This window comes from Saimiri boliviensis, chromosome 13, assembly GCF_048565385.1.
Source record: "Saimiri boliviensis isolate mSaiBol1 chromosome 13, mSaiBol1.pri, whole genome shotgun sequence".
In the NCBI taxonomy this organism is placed as follows: Eukaryota; Metazoa; Chordata; class Mammalia; order Primates; family Cebidae; genus Saimiri; species Saimiri boliviensis.
Genome location: NC_133461.1, coordinates 31,438,553 through 31,457,013, shown reverse-complemented (window position 1 = coordinate 31,457,013; position 18,461 = coordinate 31,438,553). Strand labels below are relative to the sequence as shown.

General features: G+C 42.6%; 1 protein-coding gene across 10 annotated transcripts in view; it reads left to right on the top strand.

The window, feature by feature from the left end:
• Nucleotides 1–18,461, top strand: part of KATNAL2 (katanin catalytic subunit A1 like 2) — a 183,822-nt gene that overhangs the window by 119,264 nt on the left and 46,097 nt on the right. For 4 of the 10 annotated variants that reach the window (XM_039463586.2, XM_039463584.2, XM_074383498.1 and 1 more), the window contains 8 exons: nucleotides 667–709; nucleotides 5,102–5,219; nucleotides 6,380–6,481; nucleotides 9,821–9,919; nucleotides 10,128–10,205; nucleotides 14,196–14,294; nucleotides 16,396–16,459; nucleotides 16,663–16,781. In XM_039463586.2, the coding sequence (XP_039319520.1) occupies nucleotides 667–709; nucleotides 5,102–5,219; nucleotides 6,380–6,481; nucleotides 9,821–9,919; nucleotides 10,128–10,205; nucleotides 14,196–14,294; nucleotides 16,396–16,459; nucleotides 16,663–16,781 (722 nt within the window). Of the gene's footprint in view, nucleotides 1–666; nucleotides 722–5,101; nucleotides 5,220–6,379; nucleotides 6,482–9,820; nucleotides 9,920–10,127; nucleotides 10,206–14,195; nucleotides 14,295–16,395; nucleotides 16,460–16,662; nucleotides 16,782–18,461 lie in introns of all 10 variants that reach the window. The other 6 variants (XM_039463585.2, XM_074383499.1, XM_074383504.1 and 3 more) reach the window with 5 other exon arrangements.

The following is an 18,461-nucleotide window of genomic DNA, read 5'->3' as shown; positions in this document are numbered from 1 at the left end:
TTTCATGTAGGGACCGGGAAACCAAGAGGAACATCAATTTAAAATAGCCGGGGCCAAATCTCAGAGCCAGAAAAGGTCAAAGAGGTATTTTGTCTGAGCTCCCTTCCAATGCAGCATTCATGGGTCTTGTAGAGAAAGCCCAGACTCCTAACCACAGGGTGCTCGGCACTGTTAGTGACATGATCTCATTTCTAGATGGCTAGTTCCCATCTAGCATGATACCAAAATTCTCCTATGATATTGGACACATTATTTTTATTTTAACTAGCAGAGTATGACTTAAATATTCCCTGCCAGATTTGTGCAATCATCCTGGTGCCCCATGTAACACAGCAAAATGGTGCCAAGTTCGTGAAAGCGTAATGAAATGGTAGCTGTAAAGCTAGCCTATATTGGAGTTGCCACTACGTCCAGTCTTTAACACATTTAATATCTGAGGCCTTTGCCATCCTTCTCTGTGAGGAGATGCTTGAGAAGCTCGGGCCTCTTTCTCTTCACTGGTAATTTCGGTTCTCTCTACATGAGAATAGCTTAAAGTCTCTAGATTTCAGTTGTCTATAGCACAAATTTTAAGAACAATGCATAAAGGGGAAACCTACTTGAGAAAAATCACTTTGTCACTCTTAAAATTATTTTCTTTTCCTCCCTGTGTTTGTTCTGTCACAGCAGAAAATAATTTACCACAAAGAAGTGGAGGGAAGACCAGAAGGTAAAGTGAATGGTAATTATCTTAGTCAACTGAGCTAAAGGAGCTTGTGGGATCCCTTTCCAGAACCTTTGCCAGCACAGCTCCGTGACTGTCTCCCAGCAATACTGACCGCAGTCATGCGACCTGGCCCAGCCCAGGACTTCTCTCTTTACAGCTGCTCCAGATTTGGGCCAGTGTCTGTTTATTCTCCTGGTTTTACTGTAAATAAGCGCATCCTGTGATGCTCTGTCTTTCCAGAACATGTGGTATGAAAAGTCTGAACCTTAGAGGTTAAAAGATCAGGTTCAATTCCTGGCTCTGCTGTTTACAAGTATGGAGCAAGTTTGGACACAGTTCCTGGCACACACTGAGCACCCAAGAAATATTATTTTTCTCTCTTTTCATCATTTAGTTAATTTCAAGCACTCCCAAATCAGATGTCCTGACCTGTCTAAAGATCAATAATGAGCCAGGAGGTACGAGCTCACGCTTCTGCCCTCGCTAGTCCTGGCCTGCGGGGAGCCGTTCTTCTCTCGCTTTTCCCTTCTATTCATGGCTCATCATGCATTCCTTTCTCCAGCTTCTCAAGTCCAAATCTCATTTGGGACTTGTAGCCTCTGATGGGAGCCCCTCTTTCTTTTGACCTTTCTGGGTACACACGTTCTCTCACAAGGGCCCCTACTCTTGCCAGTGCCCTTCCCATTCCCCTCTCCCCACTCCCTACCCCAGAGCTGTTCCAAAATACCCCGGGGTACTAGGGTGCTGCTGCTGGATGCCAGTGAGGGCCAGCTTTGGGGCATCACAACCTGTGGGCTGTTGCTATTACAGTAGAGCCTAAACCTAACAGGAAGGCTAGAGTAGGCTTCCTGCAGGGTCCACACAGCCATCCAGGCAGTGAAAAAAGTGTTTAAAATCTTAAAATGCTCTTGGAAAAAGAAAAGTTAGATTGTAATCACATGCAACTTACTAGGCCCTCAAGAGGTAGGGATTCTGTCATGCCCCCACTACATTCCCTGCTCCTGAGACTCCAGTTCTCTTGTTCCAGCCTCAGAAGGGAATAGGACAGCTCACAGGGCTGGTGGACACAGCTTGCAAAAATGGCTGAGGAGCCCACGAATGCTCCTCAATCCTACTCACCGTAATACTTGGCCTCGGGCTACCTTTGCTTTGTGCTGTTGTGCAGGAAGAGTTTTATTGCTTTGACAAAAGTGGTATTCTTTTATTTATAGTTTCCACAAAGCTAGTCAGACTCTGGTAATAAATGATAACTGCTTGTGCATAGAAATTGTGAGGAGCATTTGAGGCCAGCTTCGGAAGGCTTTTGGATTCTGATGATTTTTCTGGAACCTTCTCAGTATTCTTCTCTGGCAAGTGCTCTGTGAGTGAATGGCGTTGGGGTGCTTTGTTCCCTTTAGGGTTGGGGCACGTGGCACATTTGACAGTGTGGGGGCTCCTCAGCTCCTCTCTGAGTAGATGTTTGTACGTGGCAAGCGTAAAGGCTGAATAGCAATTGGTTAGAGTCAGGAGGAATAACTAGGAAAGTAATGAATGGTGTTTCTGCAGACAATTTTGTACTCAAATACAGTTACTGAAGTGAGACATATCACGAGACTGGCTATATATTAGCAAACCAAAGTGTCTTTTCCTAATCTTGGAAAATCCCCGCTTAAAGATTTACTGATGAACCAAAGGAGGAAAGGTTATCCAATGTGATGGATAACAGAACTTGGATCTCAGAAGGTCTTGGCAATTCCAGAGATGAGTTCAAAGTAACAAGTTGAAATTGAATAAAATAAGGCTTAAGCTTGAACAAGAGTTACCACAAATAGCTCCTTCATTACAAAATTAGAGACCTAGAAATCTCAGTTTACCTGGGCCAACAGTGTGACAATGCTACTGTGGTCCCAGCCCCATCAATAGAAATACAGCGTCCAAAAAGTAGGAGGTCAAACTATTCTGGAAGGTGACCAGGATGAGGAAGAATCTGGGAGCCAGGTAACTTTAGGAATGACTAGAGCAACTGGAGATGTTGGGCTTGAACAGAGGGTTGGTGGAGGGGGCCTCCTTAGAACAATGCAGGAGCAGGCTTCAGTTCACCCTCTAAAAGGCGATTAGGCCCTCTCTGCAGAATTCCACAGGGTGCATCTAGGACTAGTGGTTAAAGTGAAAGCAGAGTGAATTTGGTTCCATGTTCAGAAGAATTTTACAATCCTCAGAGCTGATTGAAAATGAATTGCATTGCTTTGTCCATTAGTGCTCTTGTGTTTTGGTCATGTTAAAGCAGATCTTATGCATCAGTTGCATCCAATGGGAAATCAGTGTGGGAAAATAGAGTCCCTGTTTCCTGCCAGCTCCACAAGGGGAGTGAGGATGGTGAGGCAAGTTTAAGTACACACACACACACACAAACACAAACACATAAACACACACACACATGCCCAAACACATATATATATAACTTCCCTTAAGTCAACACTATTCATTAATATAAATTTGCATTTGTAAAATGCTTGGTTTTCATTTCATAGATATTTCATTTTTGTGCCAGCAAAGGGCTGGAAAAAGACATTCTTATTCCAAGTTTAAAGACAGAAAAAAGCACCGGGCGTGGTGGCTCATGCCTGTAATCTCAGCACTTTGGGAGGCCGAGGCAGGTGGATCATGGGGTCAGGAGTTTGAGACCATCTGGGCCAACAGAGTGAAACCTCATCTCTACCAAAATACAAAAATTAGCTGAGCATGGTGGTGCATACCTGTAATCCCAGCTACTCAGGAGGCTGTGGTGGGAGAATTGCTTGAACCAGGCAGTCAGAGGTTGCAGTGAGCTGAGATCATACCACTGCACTCCAGCCTGGTGGCAGAGCAAGACTCTCTCAAAAAAAAAAAAAAAAAAAAAAAAAAAAAAGAAAAGAAAAAAGAAAAAGAAAAAAAAGCACCCCAAGAACTGTTAGTGTCCACCTCTCGTGAGGCTCCCTGCAGTGAGCCCAGCACTCACAGAGGTGTCACCATGTGGACATTGGTGGTATTGTCGACATGGGTGGTCTTGCTGGCCAAATAGCTGTGCATTTATATTAGACGTGTACATTTATTACCCCATCAAGAAAAAAAATTGAAACAGCAGCTCTCTGAGATCACTCTGAACACGAGGAGACATGCTTCTAGAGGACCTTCTGCAACTGTTTCTCACATACAGGGACAAAAGAACTAAGAGAACTAAGCAACAATGGCGGAGTTCATGTTCTGCCCCCCATGCTAGTCCTGTCTCTCTGGATGTCATCTTCTATGGGAAAATACACATATTCCAATACTGAATTTTATGTCTAATTATGAGGATGTAGTGAAAAAAATTATTTGATCTTTCGATGGATATCTAACATATATACAGTCATACCACATACAGGTATTGATCGACTTATGACCTATGCAACTTACGACCATTCGACTTTACGACTGCAATCGCTAGCCATGACTGCTCCACGTCTGGCAGAGCAAACGTTGCCCAGCTGGGCGTACGACAGTGAGGACCAGCTTCTGGCAGCACTACCATCTCCGCGTGCACCATTTCAACTGTACATAAAGCCTACTCAACTTACGACCAAAATCGTGTTACGACCGTTTCGCGGTCCTGACTGTGGTCGTAAGTCGAGCACTGGCTGAATATATTACTATATCTATAGTAAATGCATCTACTCTTGTAACCACAGTTGCAGCCACCAGGAGGCTCTCTTTGCCCCTTCTCAAATTCTCCCCATCTCCATCACAGTTAGCTACTCTCCTGACTTCCAGCCCCATCAGTTTGTTTTGCCTGAAGTAAACAATTGTTGATGAAAATTTGTTTGGCAGCTATGATTGGTCTGGGATAACATTGATGAGGGAAGGTTTGTTTGCTTTGTGAAATCCCCTTTTGACGTTTATTACACAGAGCATGCTGAGAGGTATTTTAAGTGGGCAGGGCACATCCAGGACACTGGATTAAAACCATGGGCCAATCCCTGGATTTCCTACTGTTTCTTAGTTTGAATGGGAGAACCTCTTTCCCTCCCCCACACCTTTCCCCTCGTCCGATGCTGCTTTTAAGGAAGGTGGAAGGAACAGTGGAAGAATGCTTGTAAAGCAATGTGTTCTTAAGAACTAAAGCTATTTGCAGAAGGGCTGAAGCTATGTGATGTGAAAGAGAAATGAAGAGGGTGAGCTGGGGGGCTCCAGGAAGGGATCTTAGAAGAACCCTATGAGTATCCTGGAGGGAGTTAGGACCAGAATGAACCTGGTGGGGGGATAGCGTAGGTGGAAGGGCCCTATAGTGGCCACCTGAGTATCTTTCCATAGCTTTCTTAAATGTGCTGTTCTTAAGAACAGTTGTTAGAATTAAGTGACTAGAATAATTTCTTCCAAGGTCTTTGTTCTCTCCCTTAGGGTGATGAACGACAGTTGCCAAAATCTTCCCAAGATCAGTCAGCAGAGGCCCCGCTCTAAAACCACGGTGGGGAAAACAGTGGACACCAAGTCTCTCAATAAGGAACATCCTAATCAGGTCAGGTTGGCTTGGCTTGTCTTTGGGAATAGCAAACTTGGCTGAAAAAATAGCTCTATGAAAAAAGTCACATTTATTTAATTTTTGAGGGCCTATGCTGCGGTGTGATCTAATTGAATTCTAGGTTTTTTTTCTAGTACACTGGACTAAAACCGTGGACACATCCCTAGATTTCCTAATGTTTTTTAACTCGAGCAGGAGGACTTTTGTCTCCTTCAAGTCTTTCCCTTGTTCTGGGTGTTGGGAGATGAGCCAGGGTGGGGTTGGGGCCCAGTCAGAGCAAGAGAGCCTGGTTGCTGTGAAGCTTGATCTTCTCATCTGAGGTAACTGAGCGAACCAAGATGGCAGGTCTTCCTGCCCCAGAACACATTGCTGGGTTCCTAAGTGGAGGCCAGGCGTGGTTTCAGGTGTGGCTGGGTCTCTAGGTCTCCTGTTGGGCTTCTCCAAATCGCACATGGTTAGCCCTTACCGCAGGCCTTCACACTGGACTTCATCAGGGCCAAAGAGGGCAGCAAGGAGAGAACCCAGCAGGTGAGTTAAGTCAATGGCTTCTGACTCAGGAGGCTCACGTCCAGAACCTTCTTAGGACAAAACATTCCAGTTTTCAAAGGAAAGAAGACCAATGGAAACTGAGAAAAGGAATGAAAAAAAATTAATGTCAAATAATGGAAAGGAATAATCACAAAACCCGACTGGTCAAAAGGATTCTCTTTCCTCAAGGAGGTTCTACGGTTCTGGCTGCTGTAGCCTGACTCAGACGGAAGAGAGGTGAAGGTGGGGCAGGATACGTCCCATGGGAGGCTGGCACACTTAATATTCAGCCACTTCTGGCCAAAAACACCTCTGATCACAGGGAAAAAAAAAAAAGCCAGCCAATGGGGTTGAGTTGAGGCACAACTGTTTCCTCCTTTGGAAAAGCTGCTCAAGGCCCATGGTCTGGCACCTTCTCATTCTTCCAGGAACAACAACTTCCACACAGTGCAGGCAGACAGCTCACGCATCTTCCTGGGTCTGCACAAAAATGGTTAAGCTACATGAGCACACCTGCGTTTACAGAGTTGCTATCCAGCGTCGGACTTCGCATGATGGAGTAGGCAGGTACAGCCAGCATCTCTCCACGGCTGCTCACCGCCCATGTTTTCTTGTTTCTCTTTCTTCAGGAGGTAGTTAGTAACAATCGCCTGGAGAGTGCCGATTTTGGCCTAACTGTATCAAGAATCAATAAAGACAGTGGAGAGGAAAATGCCCACCACCCACGAAGAGTAAGTGGAACTCTTGAACCTAACACTGAAAGGGGTAATTATTTTTCTTTTTAAACATAAAAACAAAAAAACATTATTTTTGTCAAACAGGACAGTGAAGATGTGATTTTTGAATGTTGCTGTGAGGTAAATGGAGAAGAGGGTCAGAAAATGGGTTCTTCTCTGGAATCCCTTTCTCCATGCATGATCTGCCATGAACTGCCCCATCTCTAAGGAGCTCAGTTTCCTCATTTGTAAATTGAGGGGCTTGGAAGAGATTGTCTCTAGTGCTCCCATCAGCTTAAAAACTCTGTAATTACAATGACAAACATTGGTGTGATTATCTTGCATTGTTCTCATTTTTTTTTTTTTTTTTTTTTTTTTTGTGACTTGCTCTTTAGCCCAGGCTGGAGTGCAATGGTGCAATCATGGCTCACTGCAGCCTTGAACTCCTGGGCTCAAAGAATTCTCTTGCCACAGCCTCCCAAGTAGCTAGGACTACAGGCATGCACCACAATATTCAGCTATATTTTTGTTTTTCTAGAGATAGTGTCTCATTATGTTGCCCAGGCTGGTCTCAAACTTCTAGCCTCAAGCAATCCTCCTGTCTGGGCCTCCCAAAGTGCTGGGACATCTGCATTATTTAGTGAGTTGGAAACACACACTCATTCTGCTCTGCTTTGTCAGTGGCAGCTGATTACTGGTGTCACCTTTCTCCTTGGAGGGATGGCTCCTGGTCTAAATGTAATTTCATGTGAACCATGAAACATCTGTTGATACAGGGTTGATTTTGTCCTTGATAGATTATTTCTACTTTTTTCATAATCAATCTCATGTCTGGATTTGTCAATAATAATGTCTTAAGAAGAAAAGACCCAGATTGGGTGGATATAGTCAAAAGGTAGACTAAAACATGTGATTTGGAAATGAACAGCGTTTCTTTTGATCATACTCTCCAAGGTTGAATTTAAGAGTCTTCTTTCTTTCTTCAGCCAAGTTCTTAAACCACTGGAGAGCTGACTTAGTTCTGGCCAGGTCGTAGAAAAACTAACACTGTGTGTGTGAATTTGGAGGGGTGACTGGAGCACCTTCCTGAAAATCAAGGGCAGTGACCTCACTGGCCTGAGCTGACTCCCTTTCAGAGCCTCAATTACGTGGTAATTGCTGGAGATGATACCAATGGAATCAATGCCACCCTCTGAAAAATGCTTCCTTGTTCACCTTCACTGCTGCTATTGTGTTTTCAGTCACCTTTGCCTGGCTGTTTTGTGGCATTAGTTTCTGTTGTGAATGCCTCACGTTGAAATGAATGGATGTTTTTGATTGGGTCACAAGGAAGGGACTATTTAACCCAGCACTTAACCTTTGAAATAGTCTGACTATAAATCCTCTTACCAGCAGAAATATCTTCAGAGCCAAATGTAGATGGATTTCTCCCTAGCATTTCACATGTTCGTAGGTTATATGAGGATATACGGCTTGGGACCAATCTCAAAAAAAAAAAAAAACCCAGATCTGTCATCTTTATGTTAGTACCTGTGTCTGTCTGTTTTGCATTGCTATAAAGGAATATCTGAGGTTGAGTAGTTTATAAAGAAACGAGATTTATTTGGCTCATAGTTCCATATGGCACAGGGATCTGGTCACCTTCTAATGAGGCCTCAGGAAGCTTTTACTCAAAGAAGAAGGCAAGGGACCTGGCATGTCACATGGCAAGACAGGGAGCAAGAGAGGAGGGAGATGCCCAGCTCCTTTAACCAACCAGTTCCCTCATAAACTAATAGAGCGAGAACACACTCGTTACTGTGGTAAGAAGACCAAGCCTTTCATGAGAGATCCTCCCCGGTGACCCGAACACCTCCCACCAGGCTCACCTCCAACATTGGCGATCACATTTCAACATGAGATTTGGAAGGGGTACCCATTCTAACTATATCAGAACCCAAGCTTTAGGACACCCAAGCCTCCCTGCAAATTTTAGTAGGTATATTGTTCTTAAGGCCATAGGCTTCAGAGTCAGCCTGTCTGGATTCAAAACCCAGCTCAGATGCTCCCCCAGTATGTAACCTTGGGAAAGTTGTTTATAATCTCTCCAAGCCTCATTTCTCTCATCTGTAAAATGGAAATCATCCTAGTGCCCACTTTAAGCGTCATAATGAAAGGAGAGCCTTGGTACAGTGCCTCGCGCATAATAAACACTGCATAATGTTGGCTACTATTAATGCTTTTTGTGTGCATCCTTGCTTTTTCCCTTCTACCTCTAGGGGAGACAGGATTATGGGTTGGAAGATAGATTAAGTGGGTTTAAATTCTGGATTTAAGTCATTTATTAGCTGTGTGGTCCTGTGCAAATCACTTAACTTCTCTGGACTTACTCCCACATCTATGAAGCCCGGTGTCACTCCTGACTATTGGAAGTGTTATAAGAATTAGAAAAGGCCAGGCATGCTGGCTCACACCTGTAATCCCAGCCCTTTGGGAGGCTAAAGTGGGAGGATAACTTGAGGTCAGGAGTTGGAGACTAGCCTGGACAACATAATGAGACCCCATTTCTACAAAAAAAATTTTTTAAAGCCAGCTGAGAGTGGTGGTGCACACCTATAGTCCCAGCTCTTTGGGAGGCTGAGGTGGGAGGATCCCTTGAGCCCAGAAGTTTAGGGCTTCGGTGAGCTATGATTGTGCCACTGCACAACAGAGTGAGATCATGCCTGTCTCTTAAAGAAAAAAACAAAAAGGATTAGAAATAATCCTCACCGGATATGGAGAAAAGGGAACTCATACGTTGTTGTGGAAATGTAAATTTATTACATTTGTACCCAATCAATTTATGCAAATAAAAAATAAAATTTATTAAAAATTTTAAAAATAACAAAAAAGAAATAGTCCTCACAAAGAACTTTGCACACTTATTTTGTGCCCAGCACTCAACAGAATGGAGAACATGCATTATAGTCGTTGGACAGTAACTCTCGTTACTCTCGTTACAGTAACTCTCAGTAACTCTCGTTACTGTTGAGCCAATGAGTTCTTTCTGCATTTGTAACATTTTAAAAGGATGAGACCATACAGGGAAAGTGAACATACAAGGAAGCAGATGGTCTGTGTCAGGAACTGAGAAATACTCATGAATTTTTATTCAAATCCACTTCATTCTGAAAAATGTACTTACAATTTTTTAGGGTGCTCCAACTTGAGGAAATCATCTTGTTTAACACTAGTGCTGGTTCTTTTTAAAGCTTAACTTTAAGTTTGCTCTATATACCAGGGTATATAAATATGTCTTGGTTTAATGACAGTGAGTTATTAAGAAGAGTTTTCTCTTACGTTCTCAGGGCATAAATAACCATTCCTACCTTTCAGGGCCAAATCATTGACTTCCAAGGGCTGCTCACAGATGCCATCAAGGGAGCGAGCGGTGAACTTGCCTTGAACACCTTCGACCGTAACCCAGACCCCTCAGTAAGTGGCGAAGATGTGACATTCATCTTTCAAATTGCCAACATCCAGATGAACTCTGGAAATACAATTTTGAGTAAACCTTGAGGTCAAGTCAAAGGCCAGAGCCACCTGCCATTGTTTTGTTTCACCGAGACCCGTACGTGCCCGGGGTTTCTTCCTAAATTATAGAGCAATATTGTAATGTGAGCCTTTCTGCTCCTCTCATCAGGAACGACTACTGAAACCTCTGAGTGCATTTATTGGCATGAACAGTGAGATGCGAGAATTGGCAGCAGTGGTGAGCCGGGTAAGATCCTGATTCTCAATTCACAAATTTACGGAGGCGGGCTGGGGCTTCTGGAGCTTTGTGGGCTGCTTCTTTTATTAATAACAATAAATATGATCATTTATTTATAAAGTGCCCCCACTTGCAAAGGCACTCATATTGTTTAGAGGCACAATAATGCATGATAAATAAATTATAGAATCATAAAATTACAATATAAAAAGCCCACCATCTCATGATAGAGGCCAAGCAAACTGAGAGAGAAAAGACTTAGGAATGAAGGGACAGGTGAAAGGTTTTATAGCAGAGCCAAGAGTCAAGGAAAGAAAGCCTCTTAAAGAAGAAAAGAGTATGTCTGTATCTGGTTTAAAAAGTCAGAGCCTAGAAATGGAGACATTGGAAGTCTGATGATACTATCATCGAAAATTTCCATGAAGAACACGATTAGCAGGAAAGACTTTACCATCCAGACTACTGGCTTTTCCAGCTTGCACTGTGGAATCAGAAGGCAGTGAAGAATAGGCTTTGGAATTAGCCGACCTGTATTTGATTTCTAGATCCTTCTCTTGCTAGCTGTGTGACATTGGGCAAGTTCCTGGGAAACAGATTCCTGAGTTATAGGATATTTTTCTAATTTCTAATGCTTCTTATTTAATTGAAGACTGAAACCTAGGCAGGCTCAGAGGGGTGTTTACAATGATCCCAAAAATTCACAGCTCCTCTGAGAAGCTAAGGGCTCCTAAGCTGTCTCTGTTCAGCTCAGCAGTTGTTTCTTATGTGCCAGGTGTGTGCTATGGGCCAAAGACACAAAGGTGAACGAGTCAGAGCAGGCTTTGCCCTCAGGAGTGTCTCATCATCCCATGGGCAAGGTTTGCTTTGAGAGCATGAAGGAGGGAGGGGTGGGGAAAGTGTTAGGAAAGAAAACAGGAAATCGCTAAGAGAAAAAGGGGAAGAGGGAGGCTGGGAGGCGTCCTGGGCATAGGCACATCCATGAGAAATTGCAGCTTGTGCACATTTCCCATTGGCCACCTAAGAAGCAGAGAGTCGGGGGAATGGGTGGAGAGAGTCAGAGTTCTGGAGGAAGGGCTCCATGAGCAGTACCCAGGGCTGGGGACATGCCTGTAGAAGATGGGACCTTAGAAAGGCATCCATTGGAGAATGGGATCATCCCATGTGTTTGTGGATAGCTTGTTCTATGACAGTGAGGTGAATGAATAGCAAAGAAAAGGAGATTGGGAGACCAGGTATGAGGTTTTGACCGGTGAGAGGGATGAGGGACTGAGCCAGGCTGCAGTAATGGATGCGTAAGAGAGCAGAGCAAAGTATTTTTTGTACCAACCCAAATCAATAATCTTATTACCAATTTTGCAAAAGGGTAACATGACTATGAGGATAGAACTGTAGAGTGAAAGTGGCCTGGGATGACTCCATCTGGAATCCTTTCTATAGTAGCATGGAAGGCAGAAACCCTACTTACAGGGTTTCATGAGTGGCTCACCACCTCATGAGGTAGTCCTATTGAATTCTGACTGTTAACTTTGGATTGCTATAAGAAGAAGCTGTCAGTTGGGAAATTAAACATTACCTTGTGAAACTCAACTTTCGAAGAGGGCAGGAAATACTTCTGCTATCTATGGATGCCTTGAATACCTAGGAAAGTGAATCTTCCTTGTGTGCCAAGATTTCCCTGAGGAAGGGTGGTAATAAGAATGTGAGTGTCTGGTGGGCCTCCCTGTAGATCCAGGCTCTAAAGACAGAGTGAGGAAGACTCAGTCCTTTCTCTGTCATTCCACCCAAGAATGGATTATACATATCGTGCAAGACCAAAGCACTTGTATAAATACTTTTTCTAGATCAGGTGTAGTGGCTTGCGCCAATAATCCTAACGCTTCGGAAGACTGAGGCGGGTGGATCACTTGAGGCCAAGAGTTTGAGACCAGCCTGGCCAACATGGCAAAACCCCATCTCTACTGAAAATACAAAAAATTGGCTGAGTGTGGTGGTGTGTGCCGATAGCCTCAGCTACCTGGGAGACTGAGGCATGAGAATTGCTTGAACCTGTGAGGCAGAGGTTGCTATATTGCAGCCTAGGTGACAGAGTGAGACTCCATCTCAAAAAAACAAAAACAAAAACAAAAAACTGTCTCTAATAAAAGTGAAAGTTGGCTGGGTACAGTGGCTCATTCACACCTGTAATCTCAATTTCAGCACTTTAGGAGGTCAAGGCAGAAGGATCACTAAAGTCCAGGAGTTTGAGACCAGCCCAGGCAACATAGCGAGACCTCATCTCTACCAAAAATGAAAAAATTATCTGGACATAGTGATTTGTGCCTTCTTGGGAGGCTGAAGTGGGAGGATTGCTTGAACCTAGGAGGTTGAGGCTGAAGTGAGTGGTGATCATGCCACTGCCCTCCAGCCTGGGCTAAAGAGTGAGACCCTGTTTTAAGAAAAATTAAAAATAAATGTGAAATGCCTATGGTGGAGGGAACTGGATGGGTAGGGAGCAGGGGTAGGCACAAACATTTCACCAGCGTTTAAAAAATGTATTTAGGCTGGGCATGGTGGCTCACGCCTGTAATCCCAGCACTTTGGGAGGCCAAAGTGAGTGGATCACAAGGTCAGGAGATTGAGACCGTCCTGACCAACATGATGAAACCCCATCTCTACTAAAAACACAAAAACTAGTTGAGCATGGTGGCACATGCCTATAATCCCAGCTACTGGGGTGGCTGAGGCAGGAGAATTGCTTGAATCTGGGAGGTGGAGGTTGCAGTGAGCTGAGATCATGCCACTGCACTCCAGCATGATGACAGAGTGAGACTCCATCTCAAAAAAAAATTCATATTTTTGGACCATGTGCATATATTACTTATTTAAAATTATGGCTGGCATGGTGGCTCATGCCTGTAATCCCAGCACTTTGGGAGGCTGAGGCAGGTGGATCGTGAGGTTAGGAGATCGAGATCATCCTGGCCAACATGGTGAAACCCTGTCTCCACTAAAAATACAAAAATTAGCTGGCCGTGGTGGCGTGTACCTGTAGTCCCAGCTACTTGGGAGGCTGAGGCAGGGGAATTGCTTGAACCCAGGAGGCAGAGGTTGCAGTGAGCTGAGATGGCACCAATGTACTCCAGCCTGGGTGACAGAGCAAGACTCTATTTAAAAAAAAAAAATTATGTAAATATAACGGTAGTTTCCAGATTTTTTTTCTGTAGTCACTCAGAATGACTTTGGAAAGGAAGTTTTTTTTTTTTTTTTCTTTCCTTAAACCTTCTAGATATTCAGTTTGCCCGAAACGGCTCCTACTGAGAAAGGCCCCTTAGTGACTGCTCAGAGATGTCTGGTGAAATTGAAGTTTGGAAACTAAATTAGTTATCAGTAAAAGCTACCTTAATTGATTACGCTAGATGGTTGCTACAGGGCTCTACTCTAAGAGGGAAAAACTGCACTTTCGCTCCGTTGTGGGCTTCCTTGAATTTTGTAGAAGCAATTGCTCCTGCTGGAAGTAAGGAATGATCGCTAGGGAAAAAAGAAAAATTGGTTTCAGAGGAGCATTATCTCTTTTATGCAACAAATTAAGAAAGTGTTTGTGAGATCAAGGAACAAGAGCAAGGCCAGGTGCTGGCTAGGAACTATGTTTCACAGTAAAAGCGAATGTAATTTGAAGGCATATTCTGTAGCTTCTTTAATTTTGGTTATAAATCAACCTGGTTTGCTATTGACTGAAGACAGGCAGAGTCCGTTGTTAGGAGGTTTTTTTTTCTCCCTGGAAAGTACCATGCTGTGTTATCGATGTCTTTTTTAGAGAAAATCATTGAATATTTTCATGGCATGCCTTTGGTGAACTAACCCAAAATTACAACGTATATACGTATATATATCTAATACGAACAGTTTTTATCACCAGTACTTTATATCCTGTTGTAAGTCAAGTATTCTGCTGCTCCCAAGTTTATTACAGCTGTAGAGGAAAACACCAGTTTTAACAAAATGATCAAATGTGCATTGCAGGACATTTATCTCCATAATCCAAACATAAAGTGGAATGACATTATTGGACTTGATGCAGCCAAGCAGTTAGTCAAAGAAGCTGTTGTGTATCCTATAAGGGTAAGGACGGGAAGCCTCTTGGGGGTTATTTCTGTTCAATATCCATTGGACAAGCTGTATGTCACACACCTATCAGGAAGGGAAGGGCAGGATGACTTTCTGTCCACACGTTAAATTTTTGCCTGTGTTACAACGCTTTCTCAACCCTGGAGCACCAAAACCTGGTCCTTTCTAGATCATTTAAAACCATGTTACATATTAGTTCAAGACAGGTGTCTGAGCTAAGTCAAACTTTAAGATCTAAGACTCTATGGTATACATGATTTGTCAGATTGATTCAAATTAGCCTGCTCCCTTAAAAATATTTTACCGTTGTAGAAATGCCTCTGGTAGGGGAGAATCTCTCACTTTGTTTCCACAGATCCTTCCTTTATCCTCCCCACCTACCCACAGGATCATCTGGGGCTTTGCTTCTGGCTGGTTGTGAAGACTGAACAGCCCCTTCCAGGGCAGTGACCAGCAAAGCCAGCCTGTTGCACTCATTACTTATTATTGACACATCTCTGTGCTGTTCTCAAACCGGGGAGAAAAATAGAAAAACAATACTCTCCATGTTTGATTTACAAATAGGGTGATAAGGATGTAAGTGATAATTTAGCTTTTGTGAATAACAGACCACCCCACAACTTAGTGCCTTAAGACAACAATTTATTTGTTTGTAATTCTGTGGCTAGGCAGTTGGGACTGGGCTCAGCTGGGCTGGCTCATTTCTTTTTCTACATGGTGGTATTGGCTGGGCTCAATCACATGTCTGAGCCATCAGCCAGAGTAGCTGCAAAAGATGGAGAGAGTGAAAAGTCTGGGGCAAGCAGTACAGCTAAGATGTCTGTCCATGTGGCCTCTCATCTTCTAGCAGGAAAGCCCACTTCTGCTCACATGGTGGCAGCAGATCCCCAGAAAGAGGCAAGAAAGGGCAAGTTCTAATTCACAAGCATCTTTCATGCCTCTTTTATTTTTTATATTTGCTAGCCTTATATTTTCAAGTCTCTTATATTTGCTACAGTCCCACTGGCCAAGTCACAAGGCCAGGCCCAGATTAAAATGTTGGAGAAACAGGTTCTACTTCCTGATGAAAGGAGTGACAGATAATTCGTGGCCATTTTCTGTAATCTCCTGCTGTCAGGATTACTCATTTATTTTATTGAATAACCTATTTAGTCTTACCACGGAGCCCACATGGCCCCTGAGTTTTGGATGCTTTTCTCTAAAAAGACAAAATCAATACATTTGGAGTCTCTTTCCCCGCTCTTTCTTTCTGTGTTCAGACTTACGGGTAAGAAATACACTGGTGTTCAGAATTAATGGCAATTTACTCACCTTTTCCTTTAAGTGGAACTATAGCATAAAACATTTAGAAAGGACAGAATATCTCAATGAAATTCTCTGGATTTGTTCTCTCTATGGCATTACAAGCTCCATATGTGTTAAGATTTGGCATCAGGATTAGCAAGAAACTGACAGCCAGTTGTAATTTTACTAATATTCCTTGCCACACCCCTCTCCCCCGTTCTCTACCAACCCTTCCCACCCATCTTCCCCAGACTGTTTGAATTTGAAGTAATGGGAGAGACTTACTGAAGGCTATGCATGTCCTGTTCAGAGTTAGTGTCTCTTGATGCATTTGCCCCTGAATACTCCCAACTTCTAAAACAGGTTTCCCCATAGCTCTGTACTTTATTCGAGTAAATGTTTATTAGTTGGTTCTAGAATGTATTTTAAAATTCATACCTGCTTTACAACATTCAAAAGATTGCCAAATGCTCTGCATATAGATGTCTGGGGAAAGTGATGTTATGCATGTAAAAAATAACTGTTATAACAGAGAGGAAGAGTACCTACATATACCTTTCTTTTCCTTAAAAAATTCCTCTTTTAAAAAGCCACAAAAATTAAGTCAGGCATTCTAATCGAGGGTGAAAATAAAATTGGGATGAATAAGATCTGTTTATTTAGGTCAGAGGCAGATGACCTTAAGCAAAAAAGGGAGCCGTAATCTTAGATCTGTGCTGCTTTTGCTCCAGCTTTCCTGGGTTGTCTGTGCTGAGAATATGCAGGTTGATGTGTCAGCACCAAACCTCATCCTTGTTCCTTGTTTCCGTAGTATCCCCAGCTATTTACAGGAATTCTTTCCCCCTGGAAAGGACTACTGCTCTATGGCCCTCCAGGTAAACACAGCTTCCTGTTTTGATGTCAGTGTTAAATGTGTGCGCAGAGGATGAGTTGCTCCTTCTGTCCTCTCTTCAGGACTGGGGTGCATGAGAGCTGAGCAGCCACTCCCTCGTGTGTGAGACTGACTTCTGTCTGTAAGCAGGGGGATGGAGTTCATGGAGTTGAAATGCCTGCTCATCTTTTATGTGTCTCCCCCTAGGTACAGGAAAGACTTTACTGGCCAAAGCTGTGGCCACTGAATGTAAGACAACCTTCTTTAACATTTCTGCTTCCACCATTGTCAGCAAATGGAGAGGGGATTCAGAAAAACTTGTTCGGGTAGGAATTCTTAGTTTTGTTTTTAAAAATAAGTTCTAGTATAGTACAGCGGTACAAAATAATGTCAGAACTGCTTTGCTTTTAGGTGATTTTATGTTAGATTAAATCCTGGGTCTTGATTACCACCAGCTTGGGAAATGGATTGACTATTACATAAGGTTGTTAATTGTGGCCCCATGAGCAAAACATGAGCTCCTTTCCTTTGGGAATTTGATCAACAGCTCTTTTTTGATTCATGCAATTTAGGCATGAAAGCTGGGGAAAAAAATCTCTGGCGTGGCATATTTTTTCTTCATTCAAGAGGCATTTATTATTTAACATGTACACTATATTTGGTTAACATTCATTGAGAAGCTACTACTGTATGTTAGTCCCTGTGCTAGATACTCTAAAAAAGAATCAAGAAACTTTAAACTTCATTATTTTTTCAGATGTTCTGAGCACCTTTGCTTCCATAGTGCCCATAGCCTGTAAGATTTTTTTTTGCTCTCATTAAGAGGTTGTTTCTATCTTTACAATATCACATTTATAGTTGATGTTGTATCTTATATTATAAAATAGTACTGAATCTTCCAATGACAGTAAGAGCACTTCTATTTATGGTTTATGTCCCAGTGTAAGATGGGTCCTTCTTGGGAATCCTGTTAAACTATCACAGTCGGTAGAATGGCAGATACCTAATCAATGTAAGTGAATATAAAATATTACATATTTTCCGAAAAGTGATTAATAAATTATGCTCAAATTACACTCCCTTAGATGACTTTTGAAATATTATGACCTATTTGGAAGGTATAATAGAATATGGTTAAAGGATTGACTTACCTAAAATAACCTAATATTACTTTGATATCATTTTCAAGTTGTTGCAAATATATAAGCTTTTATAAATTCTTATTACCCCTTCAAGATGGTAATTTGTGGAAATTTACATTAATAACTTCTATTTCTTTGCTCATCTTGTGTCTAACTCAGTGCCAGTTCCAAAGATGGGGCTTGAATTTAGCTGCACTTCCAGTTATGGTTCCATGTGATTTTAGTTAGCTGGAGGTTCAGTTACAGTTGACCCTTGAACAATGGTTGACCCTGCAACTGCACAGGTCTACTTATATGGGGATTTTTTTTTCAGTGAAATACTGTATTCACAGGATGAAAAACCCGAGTATATGTGGATTTTCCAGGGTTGACTGTGGGACTTGAGTATGCACAGATTTTGGTACCGGGGAGAGTGTGGGAAGAGCAGGGAGAGGTTCTGAAACCAATCTTCCATATGCCTAGAGACGACTACAGCTGAAATTCATCTAACTAGAATTCTTATCACACTGAAGTTTTTGTTTTGTTTTGTTTTGTTTAACATTTCATTTCTATATGCTGAACAACAACAAAACTCTTAAAAGATACCACCCAGAATTAGTTTAGTTCATCTCCCATCATGAAAAGTGGTGTTTAGAATCACGAGCATAAGACACTGCACGGTGCACCAAGAAAGATGACATACTCTCGGGAAAGGGCTTACCTAGGCTGAAGGGGAAACTCAGAAAGTTTTTCATATCCCTAACAAAGACTGAAGTTACATGGATTTTCTGGTTTAATGTTGAATAGCCAGAAAAGTCAATTAACAAGAATTCTCCATCCTGTGAGAGCCCTGTATTTACTTAAAGTTTTCCTCTGGTTCAATAT